The following is an 18,817-nucleotide window of genomic DNA, read 5'->3' as shown; positions in this document are numbered from 1 at the left end:
TATAGATAGGGATCTGGTTCTGAACTTTCTTATGACAATCACCTTGATATCTGTTGAGGCAAGTCATTCTTTGTTATTTTTCAAAATCGTTTTCCCTATTCTTGTCCCTTTACCTGTCCATTCAGATTTTTAAATCAGGTTTTTAAGTTTCCCCTGAAGAAGAATACTCCTGGGATTTGGATTAGAATGTCATTTACTTTTATAGATTAAATTGGAAGAGAATTGACATTTTTATTTTCTAGACTCCAGATTCCCGAGTGTTCTTATTTGTGCATATAAAGGCTATTCACATATTCAGGTCTTCACTATTCTTTGGTAGTAGTTCATAATTTTCCCCTTTGAACAACTAGCCCATCTTTAGTTAGATATATTCCAGGGTCCCACAGAATTTTTATTGCTTTTGGAAATGGTATAATTTTGTCTATTGCATCTTCTAACTGACAGCTTTTAATATATAGGATTTGGGATTATTGGTCTCCTATGCATCCATTGTTCTAAACTTTCTTATTTGTTTTATGGCTTATCTGTAGATCTTTGATTTTTTTATACATACATAATCATGCCATGACAAATATCAAAAAGTGAATATATTTTTTCTTCTTAGATGTTTTAAAGATAATAATCTTTGTGTGTCTGCTTTCAAAATATTTGAAAACATTACCTCCTTCAGGTTTGTAAGTATGGGCTTCAGTTTCAATTGGCATTTTTGATATGGTAAAGTAAAACTTCATGATTTTGAAACTGATTGAGTTTGTGTATGAATACCACCTTGTAATGCTTCTTTTGGTTTTGTTATTATCTGCTGTCTCTTTGGACAGATTCTGAACTCATTAATCATAAAGAGAATATGTTAGACCTCAGGATATTGCCAGCCCTTTGTACAAGAGCCCTGATAGAGTTTCTTAGTAATTGATGCCTCATATCTCTTCCTATTACCTCTTCTCCATTCTTTAACTGTACTAGGAGAATGGGGATTAAAATGCCAGTCTCAAAATGCTGGGTAGCTATGCCTTGTGCTTGTTTAATATTTCTAATTCAGCTCAACAAGTGCTTTATTTAGTGCCCACTATTCAACCAGCATGGTGTGCATGATGTTATAAGGATATAAGCAAAGTGAGTCATGTTTTCTATCTTCAGGGAGCTTACAAATCTTGTCATGCCACTCATTCTTCTTCTTAAACCCTTCTGGGCTTCCCCTTGCCCTGAAAAAAATAATCATAACCAAAACAATGACAATAGGTAACATTTACTGAACTAAAAGTATATGCCAGCAACTTTGCCAAACATTTTACATTTAACATCTTTTTTAATCCTCACTAAATTCTAAGAGATAATTAATGTCATCACCCCTGTTTTGCAGATAAAGAAATTGAAGCTGAGAGAAGTTAAATTGCTGTTAAGCAACTTGTCCAGGGTTACATAGCTAATAAATGACTGAGGAAATTTGAACTTGTGCTTTTAAGCAATACATCATGCTCTTTATCATGGTGTATGGAAGAGCCCTCATGATGTGGCTTGGAACTCACCTCCTGCCCTTCTGTTTCTTTTCTGTAGTTGAGCCATACTGAACTACTTATAGATCCTTTAACTTGACATTTTCATTCTCATATTACACCTTTGAAAAAGCTGGGTTTTGTTTGTCTGCCTCCCCTGCCCTGAAACCAATCCCTGTCTACCACCAGGTTGGGACATCTCATTGCCTCAGTGTAGGTGCGATCCGGATGAACTTCTATAGCATTAACAGTCTTGTCACATAGTGTTGTAATGACTCTTTTTCTTTATTCTCACACTAATTAGGGCTATACCTAATTTACCCCTGGATCCCCAGGACATAGTGCGTGGCTGTCTGGCATGTAATAAGTTTAGGACCATTTGTTGAAAAAGCTAGTAAGTTGGAGGAAAAAGATACATTAGTTAATTCATAGCATGATTAACTAGCATGTGTGCAATGTCCACGGAAGTTGAGTGGGCTGGTGAGAAGTGTAAGTGGCTAAAGTAATAAAGGAAGCCTTCTTTTCCATTAAGGTAGAATTTTTTGGTCATGTCTGCCCCACCTTCAGTTTTGACTTTGTTTAAATATATCTGCTCTCATTTTCTGTCCTTGCTTATTAGTTACTTCGTTTCGTGGTGATTTTCCTAGTCTCCTTCTTAAGTTATTTTATAGACAACTCAGCATTTCAGTATTTTTAGCTTCTTGCTTCCTCTGTCAACTCTCTGTCTATCCTGCCATTCTAGCACTTTCTTTTATTCTACAGTGGTGTCAGACACTTGAGTTTTACGTAAAACTTAATGTCAGAAGCAGATTTTGGAGTTCCACTACGTGAATCCAATTTACTCGTGTTAGAATCTAGACCCCTAGATTTAAACAGGTCATACTTTAGACTGAATCTACAAAATAAGTCTAGTATGACTTAGTTTCTCTAAGGTAAAATCAGGTGTCCTCTAAAACACTATCAAGTTGCAGAGATGGAGTTCTCGGAAACCTTGAATATGTCATTTTCTTCATGCCTTGTTTTCAATGCCTTTGTGTGAAGTTTGTCAGGATATCTTGCTCCATGTACTTTCTGTGGAAATTGTAAGATAAAATTTTACTAAATAAAGTGGGACTAATTCCTTAATAATGAAAGGCTTTACAGATAAAGATAAAGGATGATTGTTAAAGTTTCAAAATTTGGTTTTGTTCTGGGATGTGTACCATGTTGTAGTATTTTGTTTTTTGTGGTTAAATACATTTGATTGGCTGACTTGGTTCTTTTCAACTTACTATGTTGCTATGGAAATGCTATTGCTTTTATAGTTTTGTGTTATGAAAAGTAAGTGGTATTTTAATTGTTGCCAATTATGAGCTTTTTATTTTTTTTTAATTTTTTTTAAAGAAAATTTTCTTTAACATTTATTTATTTTTGAGACAGAGAGAGAGCATGAACAGGGGAGGGTCAGAGAAAGAGGGAGACACAGAATCTGAAACAGGCTCCAGGCTCTGAGCTGTCAGCACAGAGCCGGACGCGGGGCTCGAACCCACGGACTGCGAGATCATGACCTGAGCCGAAGTCGGACGCTCAACCGACTGAGCCACCCAGGCGCCCCAGTTATGAGCTTTTTAAAAGCTCATAATCTTGCCCTCTTTTCACCTCTTTTTTTTTTTTTTTTTTACCACTTTTCTACCATCACACCAGATGATTTTGGTTGCTGCTTATAAAACAAAGAGTTATTTGTGACCAATCTTTCTTATTATGTTAATTTGATAATGGAAAAACTCATTTCAAAGTAATACTTCACTATCTTTGCATGTATTACATAAAATAAGTTCCCTAATGATCTGGCTAATTAAACCAGGGGTAAAGACTGGAAAACAAAACTGAAAAGTATTCATTCAGTACCTTTGATTGAATGTAAAGCGCTAGCTGGTTGCACTGTTATCCTTTGTTCTCGTAATTTTGCTTCAAGATAAATCAAAATTAATTTTATTCATCACATTTATGAGAACTTATAAATAGATGTCTTCTTCTTTTTTGTAGAATGAAGTTGTATACAAAAGACATTGTTCTCTGTACCTTTGTCTCATAATTGATTATTATTCTTTTTCTTTTACTTTTTGGATGGATGCTCTTTTCTTTTTGATGAGGACCAACTAATGGTCTAGTTATGATAAGAATCAAGTGTTTATCAGATTTCTTTCAGTAACAAAAAAATTAAGAAAGTTTATCAGATTTCAAAGTATAACTTATTTGAACTCTAGTATAGTCTGCACTACTTAATTTATAACAAAGTTATTTGAAAAATCAGATTTTCTAATTCAAGGAATTATTGTTTAGAATATAAAGTAAATTCCAAATGCAGTGAGTGTAAGTACTTTCTGCTTCCTTTTAATATCTGACATTTTGGGGGCGCCTGGGTGGCTCAGTCGGTTAAGCGTCCGACTTCAGCTCAGGTCACGATCTCATGGTCCGTGAGTTCGAGCCCCGCATCGGGCTCTGGGCTGATGCCCCAGAGCCTGGAGCCTGCTTCTGATTCTGTGTCTCCCTCTCTCTCTGCTCCTTCCCCGTTCATGCTCTGTCTCTCTCTGTCTCAAAAATAAATAAACGTTAAAAAAAAAATTTAATATCTAACATTTTGTTGGGAAATATTTGATGTATTTATATCATTGAGGAAATACATATATGATGGCAGTCACTCTCTTTATGTATTTTTGGCCAGAATTGTTTTCTGCACTTTGGTATTGTGAATTTAAGTTGTTTTCAAAATCGGACTTTATATTCTGGATAAAATTATGGATCTCTATAAATATGTAAATATTAAGTACTTGATCAAAGAGGGAAGTATCGTGGTAGAAATGTACACTAACTGGTTTTTCTTTGTGTAACAAACAGCACTGAAAAGAGGCGCAGGGAACAAGAAAATAAATATTTAGAAGAACTAGCTGAGTTACTGTCTGCCAACATCAGTGACATTGACAGTTTGAGTGTAAAGCCAGACAAATGCAAGATTTTGAAGAAGACAGTCGATCAGATACAGCTAATGAAGAGAATGGAACAAGGTAAAAAAAAAAAAAAAAGCCAAAACCATGGTTGTGTGCTTTGTTATGAAGACCTTTATAATAGGTGATTTTATTATTTTTATTATTAAGAAATTGCATTGAATTTCATAATGTTATTAAAGAAACATTTTTGTATAGATGGTCTTTATTTTAGAAAGTGAATCTGAGAGGTTTCTTGTTACAAAAACATGGCTTATTAATTTAACTTGAACACTGGTTGCCTTGGTAGGTTATGTAGCCTGGTATCTAAGGGAATTGAGTCAAGAGATCTAAGTTGTGGGGTCAGACCTGAAGCTCTGGCATAGTGTTGAAAGACAGTGCATCAGTGGTAGGAAAATCCCTCCATCTGAATAATAAGCTGGTCTCTGCCGGGGCTCTGGGCATGGGAAACAGTCTCTTCTGGGAAAACCCTGACTTTGTTTTACGACTCATATTTATACTGTCCATATTTACTGGGGACCTCATGCCAGAAAACCCCTAGCAAAGAATTAAAGCAGACACACAGGCAGAGCGCTTTGGAGGAAAACTCTCACACCGGATAATGGAAAAACTCATTTCGAAGTAATACTTCACTATCTTTGCATGTATTACATAAAACAAGTTGCCTGATGATCTGGCTAATTAAATCAGGGGTAAAGACTGGAAAACAAAACTGAACAGTATTCATTCCCATGGCATTCCCAAAGAAAAATGCTTATGAGGGTGATTTTATGCTAAGAAATTATGTAACATATGAGGAAACAATCTACAGTAAGTAGGAACACAAATAACAAACAGAACAAATAGACCAGAAAGAATTTCAGATGAATAACAGCAATGTGAAAAGATTATAAACAAATATATTTATAATGATTAAAGTGGTAGGATGTTAAGATTTTATAAGCTGGAAAGTGAATAGTCTAGTGACAGCTGATGGAGCAGACAGTAGAAACTAGTATTTTAAGTCTCCAAAGGGGAGAGCCAGCCAGAAGCTCTATGTCACCTCGCTGCTTGCCGCCCAAGGGGGGAAGGACCCCTCTGGGGACACTGACCTGCCCAAAGGAAAAGACACACAGACACTGACAGTTGGGAATGATCCCCACATGACAAAAGCCTTTCCCTGTCTTGCCCCCTCTATTCACACAGCTGCCAGTCAGCCTTTTAGTACCTTACTCTTTAATCTGAATAAAAATCTGAATATTTGAGGAAAACCTGTAAAGTAGAAGAGAACAAATCAAGCAAACAGGAAAAAAGGGAACTCAGAGAAAGTAGAGACAGTGCAGGGAGCAGAAGAAAACTTCAAACCATCAAACAGTCCCTCAGAGACAAAAAGGATGGTAAGCCAACTATGAAATGATAATAAGATGCTATAAAATAAAACATTCAAAACACCAAATAACTTTTGGAACTTAAAATCGGGATAACTGAAATAAACTTTGCCTCTTTACTTTGTTTTCTACTCTTTGCCTACTCACTCTCTGCCTAACCATTCTAGGCACACTCTGCCTCAGGTCTTGACACTTTCTTCTCCCTTTGTCTGGAATGTTCTTTCCCAGATGTACACAAGGCTCATTCCCTCACCTCTTTTGTGCCTTTGTTCAAATATTTCTTCGCAATGAACTTGTCTGTAACTATCCTATCTAATACACTCTCTCTCTAATACACACACTCTCTACATCTTCCTTATTTTCCCCACAGTGTTTTTTACATCTAACATATTATATGTTTTATTCGTTTATTGTCGGCCTACTCCCACTAGAGCTCCATGAGGGTGAGGATTTTTGTTTGTTCATCATTGTGCCCTCATACCTAAAACAGTTCCTGGTTACATAGTAGACTTTCAGGGAATATTTGTTGAATAAATATTTTAAGGGTTGAAAGATAATGTGAAGAAATCCCTTAGAAAGTAAAAATAAAAAGACAAGTAGTGGAAGACAAGGGAAAGGTGGGAAGTGTATAGGAATAGTTCAGGAGGTGTAACATATTAATTTCAGAAAAAGAGAACAGACCAAATAAAGGGAGGAAATTATAAGAGTAATAATACAAAACCAAAACAAAACACTTCTCAGAATTAGAAAGATGTGGGTTTCCAGATTGAAAGCACTCATATAGTGCCCAGCACAACGAATAAAAAGAAAGGGAAAAAAACCTCACACCAATGCACAATTTTCAGACACCAGAGAGAAAAAAAACAAGGGAAAGAAAAAATAGACACATACCAGATTCAGAGTGTATCCTAAATAACAATACTGAATGAGAATTCTTTTCTTAAGAAATGTTTATTTATCTATTTTGAGAAAGAGAGGGAGAGTGCACACAAGCAGGAGAGGGGCAGAAAGAGGGAGGGAGGGAGAGAGAGGGAGGGAGGGAGGGAGGGAGGGAGGGAGGGAGGGAGGGAGAGAGAGGGAGGGAGAATATGAATCTCAAGCAGGCCCCGTGCCACCAGCATAGAGCCTGTTGTGGAGATCAAACTCACAAACTGTGAGAGCATGACCAGAGCCAAAACCAAGAGTCAGACACTTAACCAGCTGAGCCACCCAGGTGCCCTGAGAATTCTAAACCTGGAATTCTGTGTGAATCCAAATGAAGTGTAAGTGCAAAATAAAGACATTTTCAGACATTTAAAGCCTCAGTTCAAAAGTTATCTTCTGTGTACTTTTTCCAGAAATATCTATCCAAACCACCATAGCAAACCAAGAAAGAAAGGCATAGGATCTTAATCCAGGGAAACCATGGAATCTTAACAGAAGAAAGGTGTACCCTTGTGCATCAACCTAAAAACACAGCTAGTGGATAGAGGCCTCCAGGACGAATGTTTCCATGGGGAAAAAATGGAACAGAGAATCAGAGGACTGACTAATTAAGAGGAAATTTTCATTTTGGGGGGGGGGGGAAGTTTAGGGATGAGTTGAACTTAAAAAGACTAAAACGCAAAATAGGAGAAATGTAAATGATAGCACACACCTTGTCTCGTTTGTGAACTTTATTTATGTGGCCACAGGAGCATAGATATTAAATACTGATTGCCCTAAAAATTGTAACTATATTGGGAGGATGGAAGGAGGGAGAAATGTGTGGGTAGAAGGTTGATGTAAGTTAAAGTCTTACTTTTCATGATAGCGTGCCAATAAATTATGTCTATCATGGACGTAATCAAGATCTAGCAAATAAACATGGGATTGAGAAATACAGAATGTATAGTTAGGATACAGGCTAGGCTACTGTAACAAGAGACCCAAAGTACAGCAGCTTTAACAAGATAATCTAGGGATGTGTCAGAGGTTGTGACTGATTTCATCTTTTTTTCTGTGCCATTCCTATTGCCATTTTCCACGTGGCTAAACATGGCTCACCGGTCCACATCCCAGCTGACAAAAAGGGGAAAGAAGAAAATGGGGAGGCATGCTTCTTTCCTTTTAAGGACAAGACCCAGAAATTGCACGTCGCTTCTTTTCACATTCCTTGAGCCAGAAACTAGGTCACATAGCCACTCCCGCCTTAGGTTTTGCCTGAAATTTTAGATGTTTTGCTTTTCACACATAGTTATTTAATTTACTTGGACTTGACGGTTGGTGTTTTTTGACAAACCTGTTTAAAAACCAAAAACCTGTCTTAATGTTATAAACACATGAATTGATGAAGCAAGTACATCTTAGAACTAAATGAGAAACTTCTGTACCATAATAAGCAAAAGGTAAATAGCCCAGTTAATAGATGGACAAAGGCTCTGACTGAATACTTCTCAAAGACATATAAATGACTAATAAGCACAGGAAAAATATGTGCATATCGTTGCCATCAGAGAAATGCAAATCAAAACCACAGTGAAGTACCAGGATGGCTGTACACAAAAAAGACAGATAAGTGTTGGTGACGATGGGAGAAATCGGAACCCCCGTACACTGCTGGTAGGAAAGTAAAATAAAATTGTGCAGCCACTTTGGAAAACAGTCCAGTAGTTCCACAAAATGTTAAGCATTGAGGTACAGTATCACCCAGCAATTCCATTTGTAGGTATATACCCAAGACAAAGGAAAACCTAGGTCCACACAAAAACTTGCACACAAATGTTCGTAGCAGCATTATTCATAAGTAGCCGAAAGGTGGAAACAACCCGTGTATCTATCGGCTGACCAATGGATAAGTTAAACAAGGTATATTTATATAATGGCATATTATCTGGCAGAAAAAAAAAAAAAAGGAATGAAGTACTGACAGTGCCTTGAAAGCACACGAAGCAAAAGAAGCCAGTCACGAGGGACCATGTGTTGTATGACTGCATTTATACTAAATGTCCAGAATAGGCAAATCCACAGAGACAGAAAGTAGATTGGTGGTTGCTTAGGGCTTGGGAGCATTGGGAAAATGGGGGGTGACTGCTCAAGGGTACAAAGTTTCTTTTTGGGTTGATGAATATGTTCTAAAATGTATTATAATGTTGGTTGCATAACCCTGTGAATGTACTAAAAACCATTGAATTGAATGCTTTATTTTTTTTAATGTTTATTTTTGAGAGGTGGAGAGTGAGTGGGGAAGGGGCATAAAGAGAAGGGGGCACACAGTCCAGGGTGGGGCTTGAACTCACAAACCGCCACATCATGACCTGTGCCGAAGGACGCTTAACCGACTGAGCCACCCAGGCACCCCTGAATTGTATGCCTTAAATGCATGAATAGCATGCTATGTGAATTGTGAATCAGTAAAGCTGTTGTTATAAACACTATATGAAATGACACTTTACACCCAATAGATTCACACACACAAATTTTTTTTAATGCTGATATCAATTGTCAGTGAGGATGCATAAAAACAAAAACCCTTGAATGTTACGAGTGGCACATTCTCTTTAGAGAGCAATTTGTCAAACTTAGTAATGTCGAAAATACATAGACCCTATGAACCGGCAACTTCACTTTTAGTGTTTACCCTCAAGAAACTGTCACACATGTACAAAAGAGGAAGTACTGAAAATAGTTTATTACAGCACTGTGTGTGGTAGTCAAAGGTCTGTCAGTAGTGGCTTAGGAAATCTACTAACTGTGGGTTAAGCACATGATATATACCATCTCAAATGAATGAATCAGATCTACATCAGTGTGCTTAAATCTCAAACATAATATTGAGTGGAAACACTAAGTTGGAGAAGTCCATATATACTTACGTAAACTTTAAAACACAAAACAGTAGGGGTGCCTGAGTGGCTCAGTCAGTTGAGAGTCTGACTTGAGCTCAGGTCATGATCTCACAGTTCTTGCTGCTGTCAGCAGGAAACCTGCTTTGGATCCTCTGTCCCCCTCTCTCTCTGCCACTCCCCCCCGATGCTCTCTATCTCAAAAATAAACATTAAAAAAAAATAAAAGGTGATATATTGTTCAAGAAATCATACATGTGTACTTAAGTAATAAAAAACAGGCCTAGAAATTATTATACTGACCTCAGAATACTAGTTATTTCTGAAAAGAGACAGAGAAGGAGTGGTAGCAGAGTGTTCTATTTGCAGCATTTTATTTTTTAAAGAAGGAAGGACGTGGAGCAAATGTTCACATCCGTGAAAAATGAATGGTGGCTATGTGATGTGTGCTATGTCATTTCCTGTATTTTTTGGAATGTATGAAATATTTCATATTTAATTGTTTTAAGATTTTTTTTTATTTTTAAGTAGTCCCTACACCCAACATGGGGCTCAAACTTACAACCCCTAGATCAAAAGTCACATGCTCCTGAGCCAGCCAGGTGCCCCTGAAATATGTTACCCATTAAAGTAAAAAAATGAGCCTCTATATTCAATGATACCAAATTTGGTTTTTGGCTAACTAACTCACTAGTTTGACAGATTGGAAACTTATTTAAGTATGGCGCTGTTTGAAGATGATGGATGGCTTTTCCAACATCACTGCACAAAAGAATTTCAGATCATTTAGTAGTTATACAGTTTTATCAATCAGATCATCATGACAGGAATGTGAAAGGTAAGCTAATTCATGCAGGCTCACAAAAGGAAAAAGCATTTCTTCACTCTCTTTTCAATGGCAGTTTATCAAATCAGAAGAGGAAAAAGAAAAATGGAGGAAATCATCATTCTTTTACAGTTTACTCATTTCTTAAAAACTTCTGGTGTAGACTTTTTCAAAAGGCTTTATATTTATACCATTTTCCCCGTTGCTGGAACACTGGACTTGATAGGTCAGAATTCAAATTATCCTGCTGCCACTTATTAGTTATATGATTTGGGACACATTACTTAACCTTTGTGAACCTCAATTTTGTCATCCATAAAGTGAATATCATTAAGATTAAATAATGTTATCAATAAATATCGCCTAGATAATAAGTAAATGTTATTTGAATCTTAAATTAGGTGAATCTGTGTCTTTGTAACTTGCCAATATGGAAACGAGCCCTTTTGGATGCATGACTTTTTGTTTCTTTATTATAGAGAAATCAACAACTGATGATGAAGTGCAGAAATCAGACATCTCATCGAGCAGTCAAGGAGTGATAGAAAAGGAATCCTTGGGACCTCTTCTGTTGGAGGTAGCTATTCTCATTGATTTAGAAAGGGATCAAAATCTTTGTTCCAAGATAATTTGGTTTTTTCTCTTTTATACCTTACGTCAGATTAATAAATTATAAAACAAAGTAAGTTTTAAAGAACCTTTAATAATTATTTTGTAACCTATTTTGACAGTTGTTGCTGTTTCAGAATGAAATGTGAAATAACGAATATGAGAAATTTTCATAAAGGCATTCTGTGTAGTCAGATGGAAAACCGAAGCCTACCGTATGGCTTTGCCACTCATTTCTGGGGTGGTTTGGACTAGTTGGGAGTATAAAACATTAGAATTATTTAGCTCACTAGTGCTATCTATATTGTCTGTAGAATTTCACTTTTGAGTGAGGGGATGCGTCACTTTATTGCAGTAGGTGTTTTCCTGAAAAGTTTCCTGACTAAAATGTTCAAATGTTTACATAAACACTGTATGAGAACTTACTATTTTAATGACCCTCTACCGAAATTTTTGAAGAACTTTTAAACTTGAATTGTTTTGTAATTACTGTGTAATTTTCACCTCAGCTTTTCCTATCTAACCTTCACTCCCTTTGTCTTCAGCGTAGGTGTCTTGTTTCCAAGCAGGCCCGTCACCTTCAGTGATGCCTCTCACACATGAATGTTTAAGAACACATGTACGGACACACTCGTTCCCCACAGAGTAAATAGAAACTGGGTAGAAACAACTACCATGTGAGCGTGTGCATACACGTAAACTGGGAGAGGGGAGGGTAACCACATGTGGTAGAGTCTGATGTTTTCTTTGTCCCCTCTTCACATCCTGTTACATCGACTGCATGACACATGACCATGTTTTGGAAACAGTACTGTAACAAGTATAGTGAAAATGTGATGGTGGAATCTGGTGGCGAACGTACAGATGTTAGCTACACAATTCTTTCAACTTTGCTATAGTTTGAAATTTTAAAATATAAGCTATTAGAGGAAAAGACATTAAAGAAAGAAGAGCACTTTCAGCTCATTTCCAGCTTCCGCCCCGTCTCTTCCCCCTGCTTGGCACCTTTCACACCACTTGCTACACTTGGGCCCTTCCTGGAGCCCTGACCTGTCTTAGCATTTACTGCTCCTCTTCTCCACCCTGCAGGGGGTTGGTCTTTTCATAACTTGTAGCTTCTGTGTGTGGGTTCTGTCTGCCTTCTTAGTGCCCTAGCCTCAGGACTCCCTTCAATTCATTAAATATTATATTAAATTTATTTTCTGCATATAATGTCTTCTGAGATACTGGTAAGTACAAGATATACAGATTCTTGAGATTCCTGGGGTTCCTGTAGGAAAATGGTGATCATTGAAATCCTAGCTTCACCTCACATTCTTCAGAAACCTCAGAGATCAACAAGGAGAACAAGTGGATTGTTAACAAACTGAACATAGCACAGCTGGAGACAGAGAATATTACTACTGCTACTTTAATTTAGATAAACACTCACCATTGCCGTGTGAGAAAAGTCCACAATGCTTTAACATGAAGAGAAAATGACAGGAAAACATCCATTCGAAGCTAGTATAAAAAGAAAACAAAGTAGGAATATTTCTTTTAGCTGATGAAATTATTACCCTGAAAATCACTATGAATCAAAGGAAAACCGTACCATAGCATCACATGAATTAGATGTCATTAGGCAAACATTTTCAAATATGAAAAAGCGCATCAAGTTAGAAATTCTAAAACCTCAGAATAGAAATGTATTTAAGTTTTGACTTCAAGGAGCTAATAATATTTTTATTTATGGGCTATAGATAACATGAAACAGACTGCAAAATAGAATTGCTGACTTTCACAGACTTCAGGGTCGCCTTCGTTGACAATCTTTTCTGGACCTTCTTTTGTATCCTCTGACCCCATCCTCATCATCTCAAACTTTATAGAGTCTAATCCAGGGCAGCTAAGAGAAGTGGTGAAAAGTTACCATGAGACTGTCCATTGGTTCATTCAGGCTGAGTCCGGAGCTGCGCTATTCAGTAAGATAGCTGTTAGTCAGACATGGCTGTTCAAAGCTAAATAAAATTAAAAATTCAGTGCTTCAGGAGCACGTGGGTGCCTCAGTCTGTTGAGCGTCCAACTCTTGATTTTCGCTCAACTCATGATCTCAGGGTCATGGGATTGAGCCTTCTTTTGGGCTCCACGTTGAGCATGGAGCCTGCTTAAGATTCTCTCTCTCTACCTCATTCTCTTTCTCATTCTCTTTCTCTCTCTCTCCCTCTTTCTCCTACCCTCCTCCTCTCTCTCTCTCCCTCCCTTTGCCCTTCTTTCCTGCTCGCCTGCTTACCTGTTCTGTCTCTAAAAAAATAAATATATATATGTATATATGCATGTATATATGTATTTTTTCCCCAATGCTTCAATCTCACCAGCCACATTTATTTTTTTTATGTTTATTTATTTTTGAGAAAGACACAGAGTGCAAGCGGGGGAGGGGCAGAGAGAGAGGGAGACACAGAATCCAAAGCAGGCTCCAGGCTCTGAGCTGTCAGCACAGAGCCCGACGTGGGGCTCAAACTCAAGAACTGCAGGATTATGACCTGAGCCCAAGTCAGACACTTAACCAGTTATGCCACCCAGGTGCCCCGTCACCAGCCACATTTAAAGTGCTCAGTGCCCATATGTCGTCAGTGACTATTGTATTGGACACACAGATATAGAACTTACCTGTCATTACAGAAAGTTCTCTTTGGCAATATTGGTCTGGAGGGACTTGAAGGTGTGCAGATCTAAAAAGTAACCAAATATCTACTATTCTATTAGGAACTCTCACCACACTGTTATTCCCTCCCCTCCCCCTTTCAAACATGAAGGAGCATGAGTTAAGAATGAAGATACTGGAGGTAATTTCTTCACATTTAAAGGGAGAGTGGTATTAGCCTTTATTTATTCGACAGATATTTATTGTTTGCCACACAGTAAGTACTCCTCCATTTTTTACTGTCCTCATTGTCCATTGCCCTTTGCTATCTAAGTTCCTCTGCCTCCTGTTCACAGCTCTGCATTAGCTGACCGTAGCTTCTTATCTCCAGCTGCTTCCCAAGGAAAATTCAGTTTTAGTCATGGAGGTCTCCCTATACCTTACCCACACACTCAGGCCTCCTTACCTCACTTTGTGCCATTCCCTCCATTGCCGTGTGCCTCCTGACACCGTTCACCACCCAGTCCTGCTTTCTTAAAACTCTTCCTGTTGCCTCGTTGCCAGAACTATCTCTGCTCTTCTCTGGCTACTCCTCAGCCTCTTCCTCAGATTTCTCTTTCGTAGCCTGACTCTTAAATGCTAGCATCCTTCAGCGTTCTGGCCTTGGCGCTTTTCCCTTTTTTTTTATTCTGTGCACATTTCCCAAGCAGTTTCATCTATGCCTATGTCCATGTAATGTATTCATGTATGTGTGCATACATGTAAGTATGTGTAAATTATCAATTAGGATTCTCTGATTTCAAGCAATAGAACCCCAATTCTGCCCAAATCAAGCAAATGTGAATTTATCAGAGTGCTATTTGGGTATCCCAGAACGATGCTTGGCAGTGAGATGAAACCAAGTCATCTTAAGGAGGCTAAAAATCAGATACTGTACGAATGGTCTCTTAGAAAGACCCATCTGGGCAGTACCCTGCTGGTACAGGTGAATGCATTCCAGCTATATTCGATCTTTCTGTAATTCTCCTGGAGATTCCCATTTAGGTTGGAAGTCTCCCAGTGGTCTGATTAAGAATCTCACAAGACTTTGTTTAATTGGGAAGAAGTAACTCCCCAAAGGAAATCAGATATTCTGTGGAAGGGGAAGAGATGATTATAGTTAAGACAAAATAAACAAAAAGCCAGATGATACTGTATGTACCTGTAAATTGCTAATGTCTGACTTAAGCTCAGATCTCTCTTCAGTTTCTCTTACATTCTGTCTTGCTGCCTTTTGGACATCCCCATCTGAATGTTCCTTAGTCATTTCAAATATAACATTTCTGGGGCTGGCTCAGTCAGTTAAGCGTCTGACTCTTGATTTCAGCTCAGATCATGATCTCACGGTTTGTTGGATCGAGCCCTGTGTCAGGCTCTGTGCTGACAGCATGGAACCTGCTTGGGATTCTCTCTCTCTCCCTCTCTCCACCCCTCCCCAACTTGTGTGCATTCTCTCTCTCAAAATAAATAAACTTAAAAAAAAAGGAAAATATTTTTTTAAAGAAACAAATATAATATTTCTAAAACTAAATTTATGACTTGTCCCTTTATCTTCTGCCTAAAAATAAGGGAGGAAAAAGTCAGTAATAAAGACTAGATTTCTTTACTCCTTGAGTCCACTTCCTCAGGGAAAGGCACCTATCTACCAGAACCCTTATTACATCATTAATGGAGAATCGCCCAAAATACTCATTCCCACAGCTGTTAGAGGTCTCCAAATGCTGTTTGTTTTGCCTGTGTCAAATTCTCTTCCTTCACTTCCACTGCCATTGCCTTAATTCAGGCTCGGGTTTGAACTGGAGTATCACAATAGCATTGCAACTGTTCTGGCTTCCAATCTGCATGCCACACCCACTTCCAGAAAGATCTTTGTAAAAGCAGACCACATCCCTTGCATGCTTAAAACATTGCCTTCAAGAAAATGCCCATTGCCTTTAGAATAAATTCCTTTTTTTTTTTTTTGCTTTCCTTGAAGATTAAAAAAAAAAGTTTTGCTATTGTACATAACACAAATATAACAAGTGCATACAGGGTGATTTTTTTTTTGTTTTTAACCTCTAAGCCGGTTCCTGTGTTTGAATGTCCTTTCCACCTGAGTTACTACTCTGTGTCTTTCAAGACTTCGCTCAGGTGTAAGTGTGGCCTTCTCCCTGGAAACTTTACCAGTGACAGTCGTCCCTTTGCCCATTTTGGGTGCTTCAGTCTGTGCTTAACCTTTATGAATTCCTCTACTGCGCTATTCATAACTATGCGTACTTGTCTTTTTCCCTTCAGAGACTGTATAATTGTTGAGAGTTGTGTGTTTTATTTCCAGAATTTTGTCAATTAACTGGAACTTAGGTGATAGTCAGTGAAGCTTGTGGAGTCATTTAAAGCCAAGGCCCTGTGAGAAGCCTTGGCCACTGTGGACCCTGCCATGAGACACAAGGTGGTCAAGAGAAAAAATCCTCAGATTGATGATGTTGTACTGAATGGACAGGCACTTCTTATCTCCTGTGTGCTGCTCAGTGGAAGACCAGCTGTCAGGACTTGGAAAAGCAGGAAGGTTCCTTTCCAGAAGGACACTTGGAAGTTAATTATATGCACAACATACGAGAAAAACTTGTAGAATAACTATTAGCAGATTATATTAGTCTGACAGACTTGAAGAAAATAGAGATGTTTGTGTATTCATAGGAATAGTCTCAGAGGATATTCCCTGAAACATTACCAATCTCTTGGGGGTGAGATTTTGGCAGATCTTCTACTGTTTCATTTTCATACTTAAACAATTTTTATGAGTATATATATCATTTGTAATTAAAAAAAAACAAAAAATAGGCATTTCCAACAAGAGACAGGCTATCTGTACCTTAGGAGTAGGGTCAGCAGGACGATTCTGTAAGCACGAGGGAGCCTTTGTAGACCTGTTTTCCAAGCCAGTCTTTTCTGGGGAAGCTCAAAAGAAATATGATGCCCCAGACTTCACAGAGGAAATGACGAGTCCATGTAACTGAGGCCAAGCAGGGACCTGGTGAAAGTTCTACACTCCCCAAAGGCTGATCAGCTGCATATTCCAGAGGCCAGTTACTAGAATAACTTCCCAGCCTGGCAGTGAAGTCAGGTACAGTCAGTGGGAGGAGAACTTGGAGAAGCCCCAGTAGGTCTGTGGAAAAGGATACCGCAGGGACTCCAGGCCTGCTACGATGAAGGAGAACTTTTAAGTCCTTTGGATTTTGCAAACACTTTAAAAATAATTGCACCAGATAGTCTGGGTGAATTCCTAAGCCTTGCTGGTGCTGGATGCTGTGCCCATCATTGGCCAGTGTTCACACTGGACAGAGGTGATCCCGGGAGTGGGTCTTGGTCTCTCCCATTCCCTCTGCAGGTAACAGGCGACGTCCAGAGATATCCGGAGACAGACATGGAGGGTAAGAAAGCAAGGGAGAGAGTAGCTGTGGCTTTGAAGATAGAGAAGATAGACAAGGTTGTCAAGGAGGCAGAGAGGGAGGAGCCGTGAAGGATGCCCTGAAAACTAGGTGAAAAAAGGAGAAGGTCGTGCTGACGAAGCAGGGTACTATGGCCCTTGGAATCGCCATGGAACAACCAGATTTTACTTGCCTGTCTTTTTCTTGCTCTAAATTATGACACTTAGTTATACCCAAACTGTTCTTGATTAAACTCTTTTGACAGATCAAAAATAAGATAAATGAAGTGAAACTGTATTTACACTGAATCAATTAATAGCTAAGAACAATTTAAGTAATTTTTACATCTACTTTTTAAAAAAATGATGTATCTGTATTTCTATTGTTCCTATCGTCATATCGCCTGCTATGAAATTCATAGCTAATGTCAAAAAAGGTTAGAAATGACAGTGCTTTCCTGTGCTCTTGTAAACAGAAAATAGTTTAGCAAAGGGTTTATCTGGTGTTGAGGTGTTTAGATCATTAATCACATCCCAAGGTTTTTATTGACATTCTATCTTCCTTGATCTCAAACAGTGATCCTTCCAAAGTAATCAAAGGATATTGCATTATCACATTAAAAAAAAATGAGTTTAAAGCACACTGAAACTGGAAGATGTTTGAGCAGGTAAAAAGTTTGTAAATGTTTAAACTGAGAAGAGAAGTTTTACAAGTATGGAACCGGGGTCATTTTGACAGCAAAGTCACAACTATGGTACATTTCAAAACATTTCAAAGCATTTTCATATGCTGGCTCTATAGCATAGGTGTCTTTTTGAAAGGCAGTTTACTTATTCATTGTTTAAATATCATCTTTACCCTGGAGGGACAAAATTAAGTGTGTTTATTATTTGGAAAACATCTGCTAGGTAACATATTATCATTATCACTTGTCATCCTAGAAGAGGTCAGCAAATTTGGGACACTTGCCTTTTTAAAAAAGAAAAATGAATAGCCCATAACATTGTTAGCTCTTTTAAGAATTTTGCCACGGAAAACTAGACACTTCTGGGTATACAACAGATTTTCATTGTCATTTTACATCTTGTTACAACATCCTACAAATGTTCTCCTTTTTAAAGGTCTTGTTTTTACTGCTTGTATATATCCTATAGCAAGTAAACTGCAATATATTACAATAAATGGAAAGATTATAAATAAGTAAGGTGCCACCCTGCTCAGTCTCTTCATTCTGGATCTTCTCTCAGGCTTCCATGGTTTGTGATATGTGACTGTCTAGACTGAGTTGAGGTATCAGGGTTTTCAGTATGTTTATTAAGCTGCATTTCTTCTTTATATCTTAGATTGTACTAGAAATAGAGGTTCTAACTTTTTTCCTGCGCCTCTGTGGATGTAATGCTCCCCTTAGGGCATGCATATATATATATCTATATATATCTATGTATAGATATATATATATGTGTGTGTGTGTGTGTGTGTGTGTGTATGTGTGTGTGTGTGTGTACACACACATATATATCCCCTTTTGAAGACCCCTAGCTCTATCTCAGAGCATAGGAAGCCCTCTGTGATTTGGCTCCCGTCTACCTCTCCAGACTTATTTCCTGCCATGAGCCGGTCTTGTACCATGTACTCCAACAACTCCAAACTGCTTTTTTGTTCC

The 18,817-nt window shown here is 38.1% G+C and overlaps 1 protein-coding gene across 18 annotated transcripts in view; it reads left to right on the top strand.

Moving 5' to 3' along the window:
- The window catches only part of NCOA1 (nuclear receptor coactivator 1), a 220,766-nt gene that overhangs the window by 130,813 nt on the left and 71,136 nt on the right, over positions 1 to 18,817 (top strand). For all 18 annotated transcript variants that reach the window (XM_042982385.1, XM_042982371.1, XM_042982372.1 and 15 more), the window contains 2 exons: positions 4,371 to 4,537; positions 10,953 to 11,050. In XM_042982385.1, the coding sequence (XP_042838319.1) occupies positions 4,371 to 4,537; positions 10,953 to 11,050 (265 nt within the window). The remainder of the gene's footprint in view (positions 1 to 4,370; positions 4,538 to 10,952; positions 11,051 to 18,817) is intronic.

This window comes from Panthera tigris, chromosome A3, assembly GCF_018350195.1.
Source record: "Panthera tigris isolate Pti1 chromosome A3, P.tigris_Pti1_mat1.1, whole genome shotgun sequence".
In the NCBI taxonomy this organism is placed as follows: Eukaryota; Metazoa; Chordata; class Mammalia; order Carnivora; family Felidae; genus Panthera; species Panthera tigris.
This window is presented reverse-complemented; position numbering and strand designations above follow the sequence as displayed.